This window comes from Gigantopelta aegis, chromosome 13 (genome assembly GCF_016097555.1).
Source record: "Gigantopelta aegis isolate Gae_Host chromosome 13, Gae_host_genome, whole genome shotgun sequence".
Lineage (NCBI taxonomy): Eukaryota > Metazoa > Mollusca > Gastropoda > Neomphalida > Peltospiridae > Gigantopelta > Gigantopelta aegis.
In genome coordinates, this window is record NC_054711.1 from 22,739,395 (window position 1) to 22,763,394 (window position 24,000).

General features: G+C 39.7%; 1 protein-coding gene across 3 annotated transcripts in view; it reads right to left on the bottom strand.

Annotated features, from left to right (window-relative positions):
- LOC121387333 (collagen alpha-1(I) chain-like) overlaps nt 1-24,000 on the bottom strand; it is a 199,799-nt gene that overhangs the window by 82,630 nt on the left and 93,169 nt on the right. For all 3 annotated transcript variants that reach the window (XM_041518378.1, XM_041518377.1, XM_041518376.1), the window contains exon 2: nt 15,120-15,676. In XM_041518378.1, coding sequence (XP_041374312.1) covers nt 15,120-15,676 — 557 coding nt within the window. The remainder of the gene's footprint in view (nt 1-15,119; nt 15,677-24,000) is intronic.

Consider the following 24,000-nt stretch of genomic DNA (forward strand, 5'->3'; position numbering starts at 1 on the left):
ACTATTTTCTAAATTGGACAAAAAATAGTTAGGGTTTTTTTCTGATTTCCAAAACACTTTTACTTTTTTTCTTACATTAAACCAAACTGAAATTATTTTACAAAAATCATTTTTGTAGGAGGTAGTGCAAAAAAAAGCTGAAAAAAGATAAAAAGCTGAAAAATCATATCCTTGTAACTCATTAAAAAAAGAATTTAAAAATAAAAATTTGCATGGAATCTTTTATGTGAACATTCTTACAGCAGCACACACAGTAACCACTGACCTACATTTCCACTGGGTCTGTTTAAAAATACAGTGTACATGTATGTCTAGACAGACAGCACTTGACCAGCAATGCACTAAATGAACTCTTCAGAAAAAAACATCAACTTAAAGACACAATGTTGGAATATTTCACTGCATAATATGTATGTTTACCATCTCCCAACACCAGACATAAGATCACTTTAATATCAAAAGTACTCAGTTTTGGTTTATTTTTTTAAATTCGAATTTCAGGGGAAAAAAATCAACTTAAAAAAAAAACAATGTTGGAATATTTTACTGAATAATATGTATGTTTACCATCTCCCACACCAGGCATGAGACAACTTTCATATCGAGAGTTTGAAAACTTTTAAAGTCTATAGTTCGTCCCATCCTTTTATAAGAAATATTTTTTGATATAATTTCAGTTTTGTTTGACGTAATAAGAAGAAAAGTAAAAATGTTTTCAAAATATAAAAAACCCACAACTATTTTTGTGTCCAATTTAGAAAAACAATCAGCTAAGAAATAAAAAACTTGTAAATAAATTCCATAGCTTGAAAGAAAAAAAACAGTGTTCCCTGTGGGACAAACTATAGCTTCATACTTCATTCCTACCTGTTATATATCAACTGTTAAAGCCTAGCTCTCCATATCTCATCCCCTCCTGTTATATATCAAATGTATTACACATAGCTGGTGCGGAGAGACGCATATCGCCTACGTAATACATGACCAGTGTTGATAGTTATACATGACCAGTGTTGATAGACACAGTCTCAGATGGCTAGACTTCTCACTGTGGCTACAATACAGGTGCCCAGTCTGCCACATGCCCAGGGTTAGTACTTCTCAACACCCGTGAAGACTGGCACCTGTGCAAGTAAGGTATGAAGAAAGCAAGACCCAAGTTGTGACATAACCATCATAAACACCATGTTCTAAACATCAATAAGATACCACGAGAAAACCAGCTGCCCCCCATCTTACATGTTGACTCTGCCTCAAGTCTTGGCTATTATATATCAGTGGCGTCATTGTTAAACCATCAGACATAAGACTGGTAGGTACAGAGTTCTCAGCCCGGTACCGGCTCCCACCAAAAGCAAGTTTTTTTAAGATGTAAGGCCACTACACCCTCTTCTCTCTCACTAACCACTAACCACTAACCTGCTGTTCTGGACAGACAAACCAGATAGCTGAGGTGTGTGCCCAGGATAGTGTGTTTGAACCTTAATTGGATATAAAAAAGTAAAGTTTGTTTTATTTAACAACGCCGCTAGAGCACATTGATTTTTTTATCTTATCATCGGCTATTGGACGTCAAACATATGGTCATTCTGACACTGTTTTTAGAGGAAACCAGCTGTCGCCACATAGGCTACTCTTTTTACGACAGGCAGCAAGGGATCTTTTATTTGCGCTTCCCACAGGCAGGATAGCACAAACCATGGCCTTTGTTGAACCAGTTATGGATCACTGGTCGGTGCAAGTGGTTTACACCTACCCATTGAGCCTTGCGGAGCACTCACTCAGGGTTTGGAGTCGGTATCTGGATTAAAAATCCCATGCCTCGACTGGGATCCGAACCCAGTACCTACCAGCCTGTAGACCGATGGCCTGCCACGACGCCGGTCTGAAAATTGGATATAAGCACGTAAATAAGTTGAAATGAAATGAATTATATATCATGCTATGAAATAGTAAGCAGTATTATTACTATGAAAGGTGTGAAGAAATAAAGAAAATCGTGACACAGACCATCATAAACACAACTGTCGTACATCAAAAAATTAAACTTTGTTTTGTTTAACATCATCACTGGAGCACATTGATTGATTAATCATCAGCTATTGGATGTCAAACATTTGCTAATTCTGACACTTAGTCATCAGAGGAAACCTGCTACAATTTTTTTTCAATAGCAGCAAGGGATCTTTTAAATGCACTTTCCCACAGACAGGATAGCACATACCATGGCATTTGACTAGTTGTGGTGCACTGGCTGGAACAAGAAAAATCCCAATCAGATATATGGATCTACTGACGTGGTTTGATCCTGTCACACAAGCACCTCAGGCCAGTACTCAACCGATTGAGTTATATTCCACCCCTACATCAATCAGATACTATGAGAAAACCAACTGCCCACCTTATGTTAAACCTATCTCACATCTTGGCCGTATGTCCATTATATTCCATGCAAGTGGTAAAGTGCTCGCCTAATGAGTGGTGCATCTAGGATCGATCCCCGCTGAACGGCCCATTGGGCTATTTCTCATTCCAGCCAGAGCACCACTACTCATATATCAAAGCCATGGTATACATTATCCTATCTGTGGGCTGGTGCATATAAAAGGTCCCTTGCTATTAATGGAAAAATGTAGTAGGTTTCTTCTCTAAGACTTTATGTCAAAATTACCAAATGGTTGACATCTAATAACGGATGATTATTAAATCAATGTGCTCTAGTGGTGTTGTTAAACAAAACAAAGTTTAACCTATATCCCAAGCTATTAAAATGTAAACAGTATTATCACTATGCAAGGTATGAAAAACCCAGTTTGCTTTGTTTAACGACACCACTAGAGCACATCGATTCATTAATCATCGGCTATTGGATATCAAACATTTGGTCATTTTGACATATAATCATCAGAGGAAACCTGCTAAATTTGTTCTAATGCAGCAAGGGATCTTTTATGTACACTTTCCCACAGACAGGATAGCACATACCACCACCTTTGATATACCAGTCGTGGTGCATTGGCTGGAATGAGAAATAGCCCAATGGGCCCACGGATGGGAATCGATCCCAAACCGACTGCGCATCAAGCGAGCTCTTTACCACTGGGCTACATCCCACCCCCTATGCAAGGTATGAAGAAATGAAAACCAGCTGCCCATCTTACGCTAACCCTGCCTCACGTTTTTTCCATTATATCCGATGGTATTAAAATAGAAAGATGTAGCAGCATCACTATGCAAGGTATGGCAGAAATAAAGAAAGTTGTGACAACGCTATCATAAACTAGTTCAGATTGTCTTACATGAAACCGAACATTACGAGAAAAGCAGCTGTCTATTCTACGAACCCTTCACTATATGGGGCGAGATGGAGCCCAGTGGTGGTAAAGCGCTCACTTGATGTGCAGTCAGTTTAGGATCGATCCCTGTCAGTGGGCTGGCTCATTGGGCTATTTCTTGCTCTAGCCAGTGCACCATGACTGATACATCAAAGGCCATGGTATGTGCTATCCTGTCTATGGGATAGTGCATATAAAAGATCCCTTGCTGTCAATCAAAAAGAATAGCCAATGAAGTGGCAACAGCGGGTTTCGTCCTTCAGTATTTGTGTGGTCCTTTACCATACGTCCGACGCCATATAACTATTAAAATGGGTTAAGTGCATCGTTAAATAAAACCTTTCCTTCCTTCCTTCCCTATATATACACTCCATGATATTATTACAGCCATTTATATTGTTTATCATTACATGCCAGAGTCAGTTTGATATCCATCTATTCGTCCAGTCCAATAACTTATTCAATTCATTCATTTATCCATTCAAACATCTCTTTATTCAAGCCACCTATCCATCAATTATCCACACCATGTACCCAAACCCATAATTTCATCCAAAAATGGTCAGTCAGTCCATCCATCCATCCATCCATCCATCCATCCATCCATCCATCCATCCAATCTTATTTAATCCATCCATCCATCCATCCAATCTTATTTAATCCCATCCATTTATCCATCCTTCAATTCATTCATTCATCTATCCAATCTCATCCCATACCATCCCGCCCACCCATCCATCTATCTCACCAATCCAATTTCACCCATCCATCCATCCACCCTTCCTTCCTTCCTTCCATCCATCCATCCATCCATCCATCCATCCATCCATCCATCCATCCATCCATCCATCCATCCATCCATCCATCCATCCATACCATCCCCTCATCCATCCACGTCACCCATCCAATTTCACCCATCCATCCATCCTATCTCATCCATCCATTTATCCAATCTCATCCATCCATCCATCCAACTGCATCCATCCATCCATCCATCCATCCACCCAATTTCATCTATTCATTCATTCATTTATCCATTAATTCAATCTCATCCATCCATTCTCAATCCATCATCCATCCATCCATCCATCCATCCATCCATCTCACCCATCCAATCTTATTTAATCCCATCCATTTATCCATCGTTCAATTCATTCATTCATCCATCCAATCTCATCCCATACCATCCCCCACCCATCCATCCATCTCACCCATCCAATTTCACCCAACCATCCACTGATCCATCCATCCGTCCGTCCGTCCATTCATCCAATCTGATCCATCTATCCATCTAATTGCTTCCATTCATCCATCCATCCATCCATCGAATTTCATCCATTCATCCATCCATCCATCCATTCATCCAATTTCATCCAACCATCCATCCAATCTCATCCATCCATTCATCCAATTTCATCCATCCATCTAATTTCATCCATGCTATCCCATCTCATCTAATTGAATCCAAATGGTGATGAATATTCATTAAAAAACCCCACATACAATGAAGAGAAAAAGCTCATTCTGTCATGGAGTAACGTGCTGTCACAAACAAGAACTATTCCTGCTGCTCATGTACCAGGTAATTGATAACCAACTTAAGGCGAAGTGACACTAAAGAATCCTGGGGATTTGTTCCTGTTTAACACAGACAATAGGAACACTCACTGAAACTGTGTCAGAGCCACATGCTCACATATTTAGCTACCGATTCCACCAACAGCAATAGCTACCAGTTCCACTAACAGTAATGGCTACCGGTTCCACAAACAGTAACAGCTACTGGTTCCACTAAAGGTAACAGCTACCGGTTCCACTAACGGTAACAGCTACAGGTTTCACTAACGGTAACAGCTACCGGTTCCACCAATGGTAACAGCTACCATTTCCACTAACGGTAACAGCTACTGGTTCCACTAACGGTAACAGCTACCGGTTCCACTAACAGCAATAGCTACCAGTTCCACTAACAGTAACAGCTACCGGTTGCACGGTAACAGCTACCACTTCCACTAACGGTAAAAGATACCGGTTCCACTAACGGTAACAGCTACCAGTTCCACTAACGGTAACAGCTACCAGTTCCACTAACGGTAACAGCTACCGGTTCCACTAACGGTAACAGCTACCGGTTCCACTAACGGTAACAGCTACCGGTTCCACTAACAGTAACATCTACCGTGCCCAGGACAGCATGCTTAAACATTAATTGGATATAAGAACGAAAATAAGTTGAAATGAAAGAATGAATGCTAAAGGTTCACCAGTCTCCATGGTATAGTGATTAACCCAACAGCCTTAAGACTGCTAGGTATTGGGTTCACACCCTGGTACTGGCTCCCACCCAGAGTGAGTTTAACTGGCTCAATAGGTATCTATAGGTTTAAGGCCACTACAACAACTTCTCTCTCACTCACAACTAACAACTATTAACCTCTCTTCAACAAGGGGTGGGACACAGCCCAGTGGTAAAGCGCTCACTTGATGCATGTTCCTCTGGGATCCAATGGCAGACTTGACGTACAATGTTGATCCAATGATTAATAAATTTGTGCTCTAGTGGTGTTGTTAAACAAAGCAAACTTTTCAAACAAGAAACATGGCTTTAGAAGGAAACACCCGACCCACCCTCAGTTTCTTGAAAAAAAAACCCACCCCTCATCCTTATAGTCATATGGAATTTACTTCCTCCCATCTAACCATCTACAAAATATTTCAACACTCAACACTGTACAATTTTGAAATCTTATCTGTAGAGGAGTAAATTGTTCTTATCTTTGTGATCAGCTGAAGTGTTCTCCATTGCCACATACCTGCTGCTGGTTTATAGGGTATTTTGGGAAAGTGCATATAAACGATCCCTTGCCGCTAATGGGAAAATGTAACAAAATAAAGTTTGTTTAACTACGCCACTAGAGCACATTGATTTTTTATCTTATCATCGGCTATTGGACGTCAAACATATGGTCATTCTGACACTGTTTTTTTTTTTTAGAGGAAACCAGCTGTCGCCACATAAGCTACTCTTTTACGACAGGCAGCAAGGGATCTTTTATTTGCGCTTCCAACAGGCAGGATAGCACACGCCTTTATTGAACCAGTTATGGATCACTGGTCGGTGCAAGTGGATTACACCTACCCACTGAGCCTTAATTAAAAATTTCATGCCTCGACTGGGATCCGAACCCAGTACCTACTAGCCTGTAGACCGATGGCCTAACCACGACGCCACCGAGGCTGGTAGGAAAACGTAACACGTTTGCAGGTTACCTACAATGTACATGTCTGAAAATTACCAACTGTTTAACATCCAATCAGGGAGAGTCAGGCATAGCCCAGTGGTATAGCACTCGCATCATAAGTGGCCATGGTAGAATCAATCCCTGTCCGTGGGCCCAATGGATTATTTCTCATTCCGGCCAGTGCACCACGACTGTTATATCAAAGGCTGTGGTATGTGCTATCCTGTCTCTGGAATGGTGCATATATACTACTCAAAAGAATTTAAGGGTCAAAAATTTATAACCAAATAAGTTTCAGAGTGTATTAGATTGATGATGTAAACTACACCAAATTTTTTTTTTATTGTTCCATATTTACAAAAAACCACAAATAAACGTCACTGTATACAAGAAAGTCACATGACATGCTGTCAAAGTTGAAGGTTGTCAAACATGGATTTTACACATTAGAACATTCGTTTAATAGTGTGTTAATCCACCCCTGGCGCGAATACACTCGACACATCGTTGCCTCATGCTGTTGATCAGACGTCTGAAGAACTCTTGGGGAATGGCCTGCCACTCTGCCATAAGAAGTTGACCCAGATCATGAAGGATGGCCGGAGGGGCATGGTTATCCCGAACTCTCCTGCCTAATTCGTCCCAGGCGTGCTCTATTGGGGCCAAGTCAGGCAAATATGCTGGCTAATCCATCCTGGCGATACCTTGTTGTCTGAGAAAGTCCGTTACCACCCTGGCGCGGTGGGGTCTGGCATTGTCATCCTGCAGAACTGCCCCGCCGCCAATCTGCTGAAGGCCTGGGAGAACCAACGGCCGAATAATCTCATTCAGATAGCGGATTCCATTCAGATTGCCATCCACCACATAGAGGGGGGTCCTGTGGTGGATAGAGATGCCGCCCCACACCATGACGCTGCCACCACCGAACCGGTGACGTCTAACATTAATGTCAGCGAAGCGCTCCCCAGGACGTCTGTAGACACGAACCCTACCGTCGTTGAACTGGAGACTAAACCTGGACTCATCAGTGAACATCACTCGACCCCACTGAACACGTTGCCACTGCAGATGAAGCGTGCACCAGTGACGTCTGGCCGTTCTGTGACGTGGTAGGAGTGGTGGTCGAACAGCCTGGCGACGGCAGCGTAGATTATTGGCTCTCAGACGATTGCGTATGGTTTGATCAGACACTCGAGTTCCAGTCGCAGTCCGCAGATTGTCACGTAATCGGCGTGCAGTGGTTGTGCGTTGACGTAGAGCCATATTGGTGATGTAGCGGTCCTCTCTATTTGTAGTCCTTCGGGGTCTTCCCGAACGTGGACGATTTCGAACAGAATTCGTTGCTTGGTACCGTTGCCACAGTCGGCCAACGACACTCTGACTGACACCAAGTCTCAGAGCAACATTTCTTTGCGTATTGCCATCCTGAAGCCAAGCAATAGCCCTTCCTCGATCTTCGATAGTCAGTTGACGTCGTACCATTGTCGAATTTGGAGTGTGCACCGTACACAAACACAAGCTCCAATTATACGGAAATTCAGCATTGGGAACATGGAATACACGTGCAAAGTGTGCAAATGAAGCGCTTTGTGAAAAAGCAAGTTATGGCCACTTAGCAGACCTTTCGCTTTCGCCCTAATTTACGTGCAAATGTAAGCATGTTTTCACCATTAGAACTAGTCGACAGTGTCAATGACAGTGGATTTTAATTCATTTATGGGTTGCTTAGACCCACTTTCGTCAAAATGGAACAATACCATGCGTGACATTATGGTCTAGCTAATATAATTGACATTCAGAAAATAATGTTGAAAATATCGTCTGACCCTTAAATTCTTTTGAGTAGTATATAATAGATCCCTTGCTATATTACTGATGGAAAAATGTAGCATGTTTTTTCTTTATGACTATATGTCAAAATTACCAAAATGTTTGACATTCAATAGCCAGTGATTAATAAATCAGTGTGCTCTAGTGGTGTCACTAAACAAAACAAACTTTATAAGTCAAAATTACCAAAATGTTTCACATCCAATAGCCAATGATTAATAAATCAATGTGCTCTAGTGGTGTCGTTCAACAAAACAAACTTTTGTTAATATGTCAAAATTACCAAAACGTTTGACATCCAATAGCCAATGATTAATAAATCAGTGTTTTCTAGTGGTGTCGTTAAACAAAACAAACTTTATATGTCAAAATTACCAAATGTTTGACATTCAATAGCTGATTATTAATATATCAGTGTGCCCTAGTGGTGTTGTTAAACCAAATATACGTTAACTCCAATCAGCGAACAAATTGACCATATTTGTCTTCAGGATACATGTAATTATCTAACAGAGATTTATCTGTATACATATATATATACATGTATTTGTATCGGTGCCCGAGGGTATAACCCTAAGTGTATTAATTATTTTAATTGGAGGTCAAACAGATAAACATGGTATGTACCAGATGTGGGTTAATGGCAGTATTTCACTCATGACCTATACTGATACCGACCGAGTCCACTGACCTCTACATCAGATGGACGTGTACATGCATAAATTAATGAAGAAACAATAAGCTATTTATCCGAACCACTGGCGAACATGGTTGAAGTAGGGGTAGCTGTCCATGTAGCTTATGAATAAATTCATGTATGGTCAAATCTGTTTTAGAACATAACATTTTGTAAGTATCGCATCGCAATTTGCTACACAAGTTTCAGAGGTCGCAACACAATTTTAAAACATTAACAGCAGTTGCCAATCCATTTTGACAAAAAATACTGCTAATCAAGATTTTGAAAACAAAAACAATTTAACAAATTAAATTAAAAAAAATAAAATAATAATAATAAAATAATAATAATAATAATAAAATAACAGCAGTTGCCAATCCATTTTGACAAAAAATAACGCAGTAGCCCCCCCTGAGAATCTCTTTTTTTCCTTTCTTTTTTACTCCAGAAAATAGCATACACATCTTAGGTTTTAATTTGTATAGTGTTTAAAATGATTTGTTTATAAAAATTAGTGCCCCCCTCCCCCTTAGGATTTTGATCAGGGTAACCCTTGTTTAACGACACCACTAGATCACACTGACTTATTAATTATTGGTTGTTGGATGTCACACAGTCTTCAGACGAAACCTGCTACATTAGTAAGGGATCTTTGATATTTGCACTTTCCAACAGATAGAACAGCACATACCACAGCCTTTGATATACCAAGTTGTGGGGTATCCTTCAACCCATGCACCTAATGCGAGCATTCTACTGACTGAGCTAATTAAATCCTGCAGCCCACACAGACCCACACAGAAATATTTGGTATATGATACATTGAACATTTTTGTCAAACCCACTAAGAAAAGAACAAAGTAGGCCACACTGTCCCAGTTATATTCGGAATGTGCCAACATACAAGTTCCACAAAGCAGGTTTTCTGTCACAATGTGGTAAAGACAAACCTGTATTAAGCAGCCACTCAATAAGTATCAGCAAGTGGCCTTTTAAGACAGGTGGTCACTTATTACAGGTCAGTTTCTACTGTATTTATGATTTGGGAAAATAAAGGTGGCCTCTTAACACAGGTAGCTGTTTAATACAGGTGGCCACAAAAGCAGGTTTCACTGTATTTGGCAGCACGAGACAATAAAGGCATAGTTGTATTAGGTGTACATTTTTACAGCTGGAAATAGTCTATACATTAAGTACGAATGTAAGTATAAGCCAAAAATTAGTACTGCTGGGGTCGATATCTCTGTATGGCACGCACAGATCAACAATAAAATCAACTAGGTTTAGATGACCAGCTAGAGTTTTAATGATTTGATACAGTATACAAATCAATATTAAAATAAACTATTTATAGGTGGCTAACTAGAATGTTTAATGATTTGATACAGTGTACAAATCAACAATAAAATAAACTAGATTTAGGTGGCCAGCTAGAATGTTTAATGATTTGATACAGTATACAAATCAACAATAAAATAAACTAGGTATGTGTGGCCAATTCGATGATTTAATGATCTGGTATATCAAAGAAAGAAGTGTTTTATTTAACGACGCACTCAACACATTTTATTTATGGTTATATGGCATCAGACATATGGTTAAGGACCACACAGATATTTTTAGAGGAAACCCACTGTCGCCACATAGGCTACTCTTTTACGACAGGCAGCAAGGGATCTTTTATTTGCGTTTCCCACAGGCAGGATAGCACAAACCATGGCCTTTGTTGAACCAGTTATGGATCACTGGTCGGTGCAAGTGGTTTACACCTACCCATGAGCCTTGCGGAGCACTCACTCAGGGTTTGGAGTCGGTATCTGGATTAAAAATTCCATTCCTCGACTGGGATCCGAACCCAGTACCTACCAGCCTGTAGACCGATGGCCTGCAGAGACGCCACCGAGGCCGGTGGTATATCAAAGACCGTGGTAAGTGCTATCCTGTCTGTGATAGTGCATATAAAAGACCCTTGCTGCTAATGGAAAAAAAATGTAGCAGGTTTTCTCTCTAAGCCTATATGTGACATCCCATAGCTGATGATTAATAAATCAATGTACTCTAGCGATGTAATTAAACAAAACAAACTCTTTTTTTAACTGTGAGCAACTATTTAAACCCTAAGTTCCATGTTCAATGTACTGTGCATACATTCAGATCTGTGACTCAGGGTAAAATAAGGGTTAAACACTCTAAACTCAGGGTTTGGAGTCGGTATCTGGATTAAAAATCCCATGCCTCGACTGGGATCCGAACCCAGTACCTACCAGCCTGTAGACCAATGGCCTGCCACGACGCCACCGAGGCCGGTTTTTACTTCTCAGATGCACGTGCATTTTTAAAAATGTGAGAAATGCATATTGTGATATTAATTAAAAACACCAGGATGACAAAAAACACTTCAAATGTACAGAAATGGATAATCTAAAGAACAAAATCTAAGTAAAGTTTGATTTCAGTTATCAAAAACGGCTATAATAGTAAAACATATGCCTCAGTGTTTAAAAACTAGGTTATGTCCCTTTAAAGTAAAACTGACATGAACATGTGTAATTTTCAAGCTGTTCATTTGAAAATACTGAAAGACGTGATTTAATATTTCACGCTTTTGAAATCTGGCCTTGAGCACAACCTTGTGACCTATATGAGTCGAGATTCCTGCGATTAAAGCCAGCGACAAAAATTGGAAGAATGTGTTACATCTGTTGATGTGCTTATGTATGACATTTCCAGTGACTAAAAAATGTCGCCTATTACTTGCTTAATAGAGGCGGGTCACATGCTCGTCTGAAAAAAATTAATGGCAGTCCACAAGCTGTAACACTTTTCAAAAGAGTCGATGATGTATCGGTATTACATCATCGGTATTTCTAAAGTGTACCGGTTGTTGAAACATCATCACTCTAAGAGTGGCATGTAGCCCAGTGGTAAAGCGCTTGCCTGATGCCCAGTCAGTCTAGGATCGATCCTCATGGGTGAGCTCATCGGGCTATTTCTCTCTCTAGCCAATGCACCACAACTGGTGTATCAAAGGCTGTGGTGTGTGCTATCCTGTCTATGGGATGAGGCTCATTGGGCTATTTCTTTCTCTAGCCAATGCACCACAACTGGTGTATCAACGGCTGTGGTATGTGCTATCCTGTCTATGGGATGGTGCATATAAAAGAACCCTTTCTACTATTGGGGGAAAATGTAGCGGGTTTCCTTTCTAAGTCTATATATGTCAAATTTAATAAATGTTTGAAGGAAGGAAGGAAGGAAATGGTTTATTTAACGACACACTCAGCACAGTTTATTTATGGTTATATGGTGGACATATGGCTAAGTGCATCAAGCAAACACTTTACCACTGGGCTAGATCCCGGCCCCAGAATATCACAAGAAGGTGGGATCTAGATCAGTCGGTAGATCACTTGCCTCAGGATCGAATCCCTTCAGTGGACCCATTTTCAGATTAGCTTTTTTTCTGTACCAACTCATCCCCCACAAAAAGGGATATCAAAGGCTATGGTATATGCTGACCTGCCTGTGACCAAATATTAAGGAAGGAAGAAATTTTTTTTTATTTAACAATGCACTCAACACATTTTATTTACGGTTATATGGCATTGGACATATGGTTAAGGACCACACAGATATTGAGAGAGAAAACCCGATGTCGCCACTTCATGGGCTACTCTTTTCAATTAGCAGCAAGGGATCTTTTATATGCATCATCCTACAGACAGGATAACACATACCATGGCCTTTGATATACCAGTCCTGGTGCAATGGCTGGAAGGACAAATAGGCCAATGGGTCCACCAACAGGGATTGATCCCAGACTGACCACACATTAAGCGAGCGCTGTACCATTGATCTACTTCCCGCACCCCAAAAATTAAAAAATTGTATTGTTTAATGACAACATTAGAGCACATTGATTTAAACATCGACTGTTGGATGTCAAATATTTGGCTATTTTGACATGTAATCTGAGAGGAAACCCACTACATTATTCCATTAGTAGCAAGGGATCTTTTATAGGTAAATATCCAATTCTTATTTCAAGTATTTCATTATTATTCATACTTACCTAGTGCTAGCACAACAACGTTATATGACCTCAGAATCAGAAATGAGGATATACAGTCTGCTCAAGCATGGGTGTACTATATACATCCGGCAAGGGGAGATAATTTTGCAGTGGAGGTTATAACTCGGGGTCATATAGCATTGTTGTTGTGCTAGCACAGTAAATCAAATAAGACTAATAAGCATTTAATACTATCTATAATATAATAAATTATCTATTTTAACAGTTTCCAATCGTTCTGATAGTTTCTCCTTTTTTGATGTGCACTGCAGTCTAGCTTATTTGTACTCTACCGACGCCACACTTAACAGGGATCTTCAGGCACTGCAGTCTAGCTTATTTGTACTTACCCGATGCCACACTTAACAGGGATCTTCAGGCACTGCAGTCTAGCTTATTTGTACTTACCCGATGCCACACTTAACAGGGATCTTCAGGCACTGCAGTCTAGCTTATTTGTACTCACCCGATGCCACACTTAACAGGGATCTTCAGGCACTGCAGTCTAGCTTATATGTACTCACCCGATGCCACACTTAACAGGGATCTTCAGGCACTGCAGTCTAGCTTATTTGTACTTACGCCACACTTATCTCACTGCCTTATTTGTACTTACCCGATGCCACACTTAACAGGGATCTTCAGGCACTGCAGTCTAGCTTATTTGTACTTACCCGATACTTAACAGGGATCTTCAGGCACTGCAGTCTAGCTTATTTGTACTTACCCGACGCCACACTTAACAGGGATCTTCAGGTACTGCAGTCTAGCTTATTTGTACTCACCCGATGCCACACTTAACAGGGATCTTCAGGCACTGCAGTCTAGCTTATTTGTACTTACCCGACGCCACACTTAACAGGGATCTTGAGGCACTCAGTCAACTACCATACACACATCATTCTAAATATTGCATACAAAGATGAATTCCATAAACACAATGGCAATGCTTGGACGCTGCCATCTTTGTCACTCAGGGTTCTCATGGACCCGGAGTCCCGGGTCCCTGACACAGTGATCAAGGATGGGACTCACCATATTGCATACATGTGCGTCCCTGCAGACGCAGTATATTTTTATTTTTATTTAACTACAATATAAAAAAAATTTAAACATCTAAATTTACTGTAAAGTAAATCGGCAACATTCATAAAAATTCTTGGAGATTAGTGTTAATTGGTACAATCAGTTGGTCAATCCAGAAAGCCGCCCTCATCAATGCACCCACTTCATGAAAATGAACTCAACCACGTGACCCAGATTTACAACATTAACCGGTACGACAAAACATGACTAATAAAAAGTAAAACTTGTTGTCGCTAGTAATCAAACATTTAATATAAAAAATGCAACATGTCTTAAACAGTATTTCATTTTACTTAATCGCGTTTTCTAGCTTTACGACAAGCAGCTGGCAGTACACTACTGAATAGTAGACTGGCCACGTGGACATGCAAACAGTGCTTATTCGCACCATGAGGCGGACCAACTGAACAAAACTGGTTGATCATGTTTGGTTCTAAAAAAATCTTTCACAAATGTTTTCGCCAAACTTAAAATTCTTTCGCAATATTTGTTTTTTTTTCGCATTATTAGTTGAATATATATGCGTCACCTGGTATTTGTTTTATATTTTATCATACATTTTAATAATTAAAAAATGTATTCATGTTCATGTAGTTTTTATTACGACATAAAACCATTTAAATGTCAATGTTTTTTTGTGTTGTCACTTGTTATACAATTCACTTGACATTTTATTGGAAATATCAATTCATCTTCAAATGTGGACTCTCCTACATTCCTAATGGACTATCAAAATATAAGGTCATGAGTCCATGGACTCAATATTTTTGGATGAATGAGAACCCTGGTCACTCAACATAGAAATGGCTATATACACAGTGAGCAGTGTTCATTATGTACGGGTTTCATCTAGTAAATAACAACAAGCTACTCACCACAAATCTCTGTTCAAAGTTCGGTCCCGACTGTGCCAGGTAGAGAGTGGACCCTGGCTCGAACTCCAACTGGTCTGTCCTGCGTCGCCACAACGCCTTCTCATATTCCTTGCAGTTTAGGTACAAAGTAATCTCCTCCCCCTCCACGCGGATCCCCACCTTAGTCCATCGACCCACCGTACTGGGGATTGAAAAGTTAGCTATAATCTGTGATGTTTCAACATGTTTTGCATTTGGTGTATAATATAAAGCTAAGTTTTGCCGACTTCTGTCGTACTCCAAGTCTGTTAAACTGACTCCAAATTGCACAATCGTCTGGTACGGGTTCACCACAGAAAATATGAACCCTCCTCGGTAAGCGGTGGCTTTTAATGTTATTCCAATGGCAAAGTCTCTGTAGAGAGGTTGTCTAAAAAATAAAGATGCCGCTTTTCGAATATTGGTATGCCGCGTTATACCGAACGCAGGGTAGCCATCCACCCCGACGGAGTATGTGACTCCCTCACTGGGAACTCCTATAGCTCCAAGAAGATCGATCTCTTCTGTGTTCGCCGCATCTGTAAAATAAAATATTCTTGTAAGACAAAACGTAACAATCATTTTTATGTTTTCATTTCATTTCAACTTATTTTCGTGCTTTTATATATATATATCCAATTTTAATATCTTTAGGAATACTGCAAAACAAAACTGGTCCATACATTTTTATTTTCATATCTCCTAAGTTCAAGGGGCATAACGTTGTCAAAAATGGGTAAATCACCATGAAAGTCAAACTTGATCTGTAACGGCACCACAACTGGTACATCAAAGGCTGTGGTGTGTACTACCCTGTCTATGGGGTGGTGCATATAAAAGATCCCTTGCTGCTAATCAAAAAGAGTAGCCCATGAAGTGGCAACATTGGGTTTCCTCCCTCAATATCTGTGTGGCCCTTAACCATATGTCCGACGCCATATAAACGTTAATAAAATGTGTTGAGTATGTCGTTAAATAAAACATTTAAAAAATGTTTTATTCAAATGTGTTACAGGAAGGAAGGGAATGTTTATTTAATGACACTCTCAACACATTTTTTTATTTTACGGTTATATGGCATCAGACATATGATAAAGGACCACCCAGATATTGAGAGAGGAAACCCACTGTCGCCACTTCATAAGCTACTCTTTTCGATTAGCAGCAAGTGATCGTTTATATGCACCATCCCACAGACAGGGTGGTACATACCACGGCCTTTGATATACCAGTCGTGGTGCACTGGCTGGAATGAAAAATAGCCCAATGGGCCCATCGACGGGGATCGATCCCAGACTGACCACATATCGAGTGGGTGCCTTATCACTGGGCTACATCCCGCCCCTCAAATGTGTGACAGATTTGTAGATCAACTGAACTTAGTGTCCATTTTTACGGGTTGAAACTAAGGTCTACGTCTTTAATAGAAAGTTGAAAACTTTGTTTAACGACACCACTGGAGCACATTGATTAATTAATCATCAGCTATTGGATGTCAAACATATGGTTATTCTGACTCGTAGTCATCAGAAGAAACCTGCTAGATTTTTCCTAATTGAGCAAGGGATCTTTTATACACACACTTTTCCACAGACAGGAAAGCACATACCACAGCCTTTGTCCAGTTGTGGTGCACTGGTTAGAACGAGAGAAAAAAAACCTATCAGTTGAATGAGTCCACCGAGGTGGTTTGATCCTGCGACGCAAGCACCTCAAGCAAGCGCTCAACTGACTGAGCTAAATCTCGTGCCTTAACAGAAAGAAACAAAAGCTAAGGTACCGAGTCTTTAAAAGAAAGAAACACAAGCTCAGGGCCCCGTTCCACAAAGTGATCTTAGCGCTAAGATCACCTTAAGTGCATATGTTAGCTGTGCAGTTACAGTGATCTTAGGCCTAAGGACGCTTTGTGGAACGGGGCCCAGGTACTGAGTGAAATGGCGAAGCAGGTTGCAAATTAAAAAGCCTTTACACAGTTGTTTTTTTATCTACCTTCTGCTTTTCAGCATCTATTTCTGGTACAATTACAGCAGAGAAAATTGTAAATCATGTTGAAAAATGAAGAGCTTGACACTCCTGTTGATAAGAGAACCACACCTAGAGAGAGCTGAAGGATAAACCGAAGGAGATTTTGGCAAATATATTTCATAATGAATTCTCCATAAAGCTAATTTCACAAGCACATGTCTCTTGCTACATGAATCACTTCAATGTCTCGATTATAAAGGGCGGGATGTAGCCCAGTGGTAATTTTGACTCGTAGTCATCAGACAAAGGAAAGAAATGTTTTATTTAACGACGCACTCAACACATTTTATTTATGGTTATATGGCATCAGACATATGGTTAAGGACCACACAGATATTGAGAGAGGAAACCCGCTGTCGCCACTTCATGGGCTACTCTTTTCGATTAGCAGCAAGGGGTCTTTTATATACACCATCCCATAGACAGGATAGCACATACCACGGCCTTTGATGTACCAGTCGTGGTGCACTGGTTGGAGTGAGAAATAGCGCAATGGGCCCATTGACGGGGATCGATCCCAAACTGACCGCGCATCAAGCAAGAGTGCTATGCCTCACCCACAGACAGGAAAGCACATACCACAGCCTTTGATCTTTTGACCAGTTGTGGTGCACTAGTTGGAACAAGAAAAACCCCAATTAGCTGAATGGATCCACCAAGGTGGTTTGATCCTGCAACACAAGCATGTCAAGCGAGCACTCAACCAACTGAGCTAAATCCCACACTAAATTGTACTGAATGCTTCATTAATTAATCATTAATTAATCATTTCTTTCGTCCTTAATGTTCAAAGACAATCACTGGGGGCACAGACTTATTTGCACCAAAAAATGTGCCCCAAATGAGAATGAAATATCAGTTTTACAAGATCGTACACAACACTTGTGTGAAAAAAAAAAAACAAAAACATTTTAATGACTTTGACTTGTGCCAGAAAATGTGCCGTAAATGAGAACGAAATGTAAGTTTTACAAGATCGTACACAAGACTTGAGAAAAAAAAAAAAAAAAAAAAAACCCATTTCAATGATGATAATTTACTAAAACATGTTACAAGACACTTGAGATTACAGAACTTGTAACACTGAAAGACTGACACAGAATGTTTTGAACTGTGGTGTGTTGTCTGAAGGGCCGATGGTTAATTAATCAATGTGCTCTATTGGTGTCATTAAAACAAAACAAGAGTGCTTTGAAAACGACCAACTACTGGTACTGAATGCATGTTTACATGGAAGTTCGACCGACCTCAATGTCAACCAGTAACAGAAGTGGCAGGAAACGGTTCATTTCCACACTGTAGAGGACTTCTAATTACAGACGGTACCTCGAGTACTTCAGCTTTTAATACACACAGTTATTGTTTGTTTTGTTTAATGACACCACTTGAGCATGCCGATTAATTAGTCAGGGAATAGTTTGTTCAGTATCACGTAGCGATTTGCTACTCAAGTTTCAAAGATCGGTGCACAATTTTAAACATTAAACTTCTTCTTCTTCATCGTACGCTCTTGATGCCATATAACCGTAAATAAAATGTGTTGAGTGCGTCATTAAATAAAAGATTCCCTTCCTTCCCAGTGGCTCGAACAAAAGCTGCTGTTCCGTAGGTTCTCCAAGGGGCCAAAGAGTTTCTCCTTCAGGATAAACATTAAACACTAGTCACCAGTCAATTTTCAGTCAACTAGAAATATTGTTAATCAAGATTTTGAAAACAAAATGTTCCCCGTTAGTGACTGGTTACTGGTTGTCAAACATTCAGTAATACTGTAGTCTTTAGCAACAAGGGATCTTTCATTATACACTTTTCTACAGACAGAACAACCACAGCCTTTGATATACCAGCCATGGTGCACTGGTTAGGATAGGAACTAAAATCAATGGGTCCGTCAAGCAAAAGTTAAAAGTTTAATGACACCACTAGAGCACATTGATTTATTAATCATCAGTTATTTTGTCAAACATTTGGTAATTATGACTCATAATCATCAGAAGAAACCCACAAAAATTTTCCTAATGGATGGATGGATGGAAGGTGGATGGATGGATGGATGGATGGATGGATGGATGGATGGACAGGCGGACAGACGGACGGACGGACGGACGGACAGATGGATCAGTGGAATGATATAATATGAATGGATGGATGGATGGATGGATGGATGGATAGATGGATGGAAGGAAGGACGGATGGACATATGGATAGACAGATGGAATGACATAATATGAATGAAGGATGGATGGATGGATGGATGGGTGCATGCATGCATGAATGGAATCGCATAATGTGGATGGATGGATGGATGGATGGATGGATGGATGGATGGATGGATGGATGGATGGATGGATAGAATGACATATGGATGGATGGATGGATGGATGGATGGATGGACAGTAGGGGTGCAACGATACGGTCAAAACCGTATTGCGATATATTGCGATATAAGAAACCGTATTGCGATATGTATTGCAATATAGTTGATATTATTTAAATTTAATGTTTATGGGTGGGGTTTTTTAATGAAAGCAGAATGCATAAACTTATTAATGATCTTTATTAGTTTTTTGTCAATAAAACTTGACATAGCTAGTTTGAGTTAAATAAGTAATACTAAGTATATAAATCGAAATATTTGTAATATTCATTTCATCATAGACCTAAATGATTATATAAACCACGACATTTATTTGTTGCATAATGTTCTTCTTGGTCATTTTTATTTTTTAACAAAATACTAGTCTACTAGAACACCGGTGTGACAGTGTCAAACTGTTTTTAAATTGTCACATTTGGAAATCCTTGCTATCGGGTTTTTCCGTTGCTGCTCGCTTGACACGGAAATGTACATATTGAATCGCAATATTTCGGCAGATCGACCGAACCAGAGGTTATTGGCCGAGGTGTTTTGAACGATCGGCCGAAGTATTCCGAGTTCATGGAAAAACAGCTAAGTGCGATTCTCACTTATTGGTTTATTTCTTTGAATATGATAGCCATAGCCGTATTTAATTGTGAATGAACAATGAATAATAATGTGTAATTAACAAAACATTTATTTGTAATTATCGTTAACTGGTTATTTCCATTGGACTTCTGACACGTTTTGTTTAGAAGTTAGAACCAGGTATAACCGACCTATCACTTTATATGCCAACAAGTAAGCCGACTACGCTTGACGTGATTGTTACATTTCCTGTCATCACTAATGAATAAAATCATGTGGTTTTTGTTTGTTTGTTTGCCTATTTCAAGTCAAATAAGATACGAGGAAAACAATAGCGTATAAAAATCGCGATACGCAAAACTGTACCGCGGTTCGTATCGAGCTGATTAATTATCGCGGTATACCGGTTTATCGTTGCAGCACTAATGGACAGACAGACGGATGGAAGGACGGACACATGGAATGACATAATATGAATGACTGGATGGATGACTGGATGGATGACTGGATGGATGGATGGATGGATGGATGGATGGATGGACAGATGGAATGACATAATATGGATGGATGGATGGATGAATGGATGAATTGGATGAATAAAGGGGTGAATAGTGCTGGGGAAAAAAAAGGTTATTAATGATCAGCTATGGGATGTCAATCAGAGGAAACCGCTACATTTTTCCATTAGCAGCAAGGGATCTTTTATATGCACTTTCCTCACAGACAGCACAGCACATACCACAGAGTCTTTGATATTCCAATCATGGAGCAGTGGATGACACATGCATACATATGGACATATGGATGAAAGGAACAGACATAACCCCCAGACTAAACAAACCGGTAAGGTACATGTGATAACACACTTGTACAATATTTTAAGTAAAAAGATAATGCAAAACCGCTGGAACAAATTACGATCTGAGACCCATTTTAAAATAACTTGTTTACTCCCCAGCAAAAAAAAATGTAGCAGAATTTAGTCAGGAAATGCCACGGGGAGATAGGCATCCATTTCCACACCATTAGTGACTAAATTTATGCAACATGCCACCATGCAAAATATGGAGTCAATTTACACTCACATAATAAAGCACACATGTCAATCATAAACTGGCAATGAAAAATGAATATGCTGCAGTGAGAATGCGGCTTCAACCTCATTAAAAAGTATTATTTTGTCTACGCTTCTATTTAAAACAGGAATGATCCAGATAAGATAGGATATGAAAGGAGTACATGCTTTATGATACATCAGCACATTTTTAAAGCAGTTATTTCGAGTCTTACAAATGGTTATTTTATCTAGAGAAAAATGTAAATCTGCTCTTTCAGTTGAAAGGAAAAGAACATTTGTTTAAAAAAATTCTCATCATATTTTAAACTACTATTTTGGTGTCTAAGGTTGCATACGACAATTAAATTTTACCTGCATTTTAATACAGTTTTTATGTCAGAATATATATTCTGTGGAAGTATAGTCCCTTGATAACTACCATAAATAAAACACCACTTTACATGCATTTCAATAGTTTTTTTATGTCAGAATATATATTTTGCAGAAGTAGTCACTTGATAACTACTATACCAAAAAAAACCCACCATTAACGTTTACATGCATTTTAATAGTTTTTTGTCAGAATATATATTCTGTATAAGTACAGTCACTTGATAACTACCATACCACCAAAAAAAACCCACCATGAACTTTTACATGCATATAAATGCAGATTTTTATGTCAGAATACATATTCTGTAGAAGTACAATCACTTGATAACTATCATACCAAAAAAACATCATTACCTTTTACATGCATTTCAATAGTTTTTTTTATTAGAATAGATTCTGTAGAAGTACAGTTGCTTTATAACTACCATATACAAAAGAAAAAATACATGTTGACCACAAATATTTTGAGTTATCCCCCCTTAAGCCAAAGCACCAGCTAATTTTGCTGTTATATAAGTGACTAAAAATCTACCAAAATCAGACTTTCGGAAAGTTGTCACATCCAAGATGGCATCCAATATGGCTGCCAATACCTTAAAATAGCTACAACTCTCATACTATTCACCCTAGAATGATATTTATGGTGTCCACACCAGGTTTTAGGGGTCAAGGAACATACTGAGAACAATTCAACCACCACTGAGCTATCAGGAAATAGAAGATGGCGTCCAAAATGGCCACCAATATCCTAAGATTGCTAACATCCACTGAATGTTCAAGCACGACTGTCTTGGGCACATTCTCCGAGATTCCTCAGTGGATGTGTCCAAGACAGGGCGTCTGTGGGGTATTAAGGGTATGAAATTTACTATTTGAATTAGAAGAGAATTAGAAGAGAATTAGAAGATATATATATATATATAAACACACGCATTTTTGTGTCTTGGGAGTCATCGCATGCATTTAACTAGTAGTATTACGTTTCGTGAAACACCACTGCATGTGATCCAGCTTTGTTATTTCACTTAGCTAACCTAACTATAGCTTCACCATTTCAACTTATTTTCGTGCTCATATCCAATTAAGGTTCAAGCATGCTGTCCTGGGCATACACCTCAGATATCAGGGCTGTCTGCCCAGGACAGTGGGTTAGTTGTTAATTGGTAGTGGTTATTGAGAGAGAAGAGGGTGTAGTGGCCTTACACCTACCCATGGAGTCGTTAAATCTTGCCCTCTGGGTGGGAGCTGGTACCGGGCTGCAAACCCTGTACCTAACAGCCACCGAGGCCGGTGGTTTCACCAACTGGCCCCGGTTGTTTAATTCTGGATTTTACTGTATTCCCACACACCAGTTTTTCCTGTCGGCTTCACCGCAGGTGTTTCAGCTTAATGTGAAATGAACGCCAACACAAATGCATTTTGTTAATAGGTTCCACCCCTCACAGCATTAACACACATTCGAGATATTTGACTTTCCATTATTTTTCATCATATCTGCATCTGCACACTAACACAAACACACATGTGCAGATGGGTGCAGACTGTTCTTCGATGCCAACTTACCGAGGGTATGAATGTGTTAATGCTAGGCGGTATGATGATCACACAGGGAAAGATAATACCTCATAATGCAAATATGCTTTGTTCTTTCTGAGCATCAAAGACAGAAATGAGATTATTAAAACAGAATGAGATGGATGCAGGTGGAAAATCACCTGTAATAAAGGTGTGAGAATTTACAAAGATACATTCATCTGTCTGTCTAGGGAGCCCCATCTGAGCTCTTTCTCATTCCAGCCAGTGCACCACAACTGGTGTAACAAAGGCTGTGGTATGTACTATCCTGTCTGTGGGATGGTGCATATAAAAGATCCCTTGCTGCTAATCAAAAAGAGTAACCCATGAAGTGGCGACAGCAGGTTTCCTCTCTCTATATATCTGTGTGGTCCTTAATCACATGTCTGATGCCATATAACCACGTATAGTAGCAAGGGATCACACATAACACATACCACAGCCTTTGGTATACCAGTCATGGTGTACTGGCTGCAACAAGAAATAGCCCAATGGGCACACCGGTAGGGTTTTTCTCAGTGAGGTCTAAAAAACCCAATTTAAACCTCCACTAAAGTGGTGACTGATTCAGACAGTGTATCTAGGCTGATACTGCTGGAGATAGCAATAATTGTCACTGTACACAGCGCCCTCCAGTGTGTGATGATAGGTGATGACAGGACAAGTGCTACCGCCTTTTCAGTTGAAGAGACTAACATAGTGGAGCCCATTATCCACTGATAGCACAGAGTAAACATCTTCTTTAGTCACCACCGACAACACAGTGTAAACATTTTCATAAAGCATGTCGCATTATGAGTGTACAATATGAGTGTACAATACAAGCATACAATACGAGTGTACAATATGAGTGTACCCATGGCATTGGT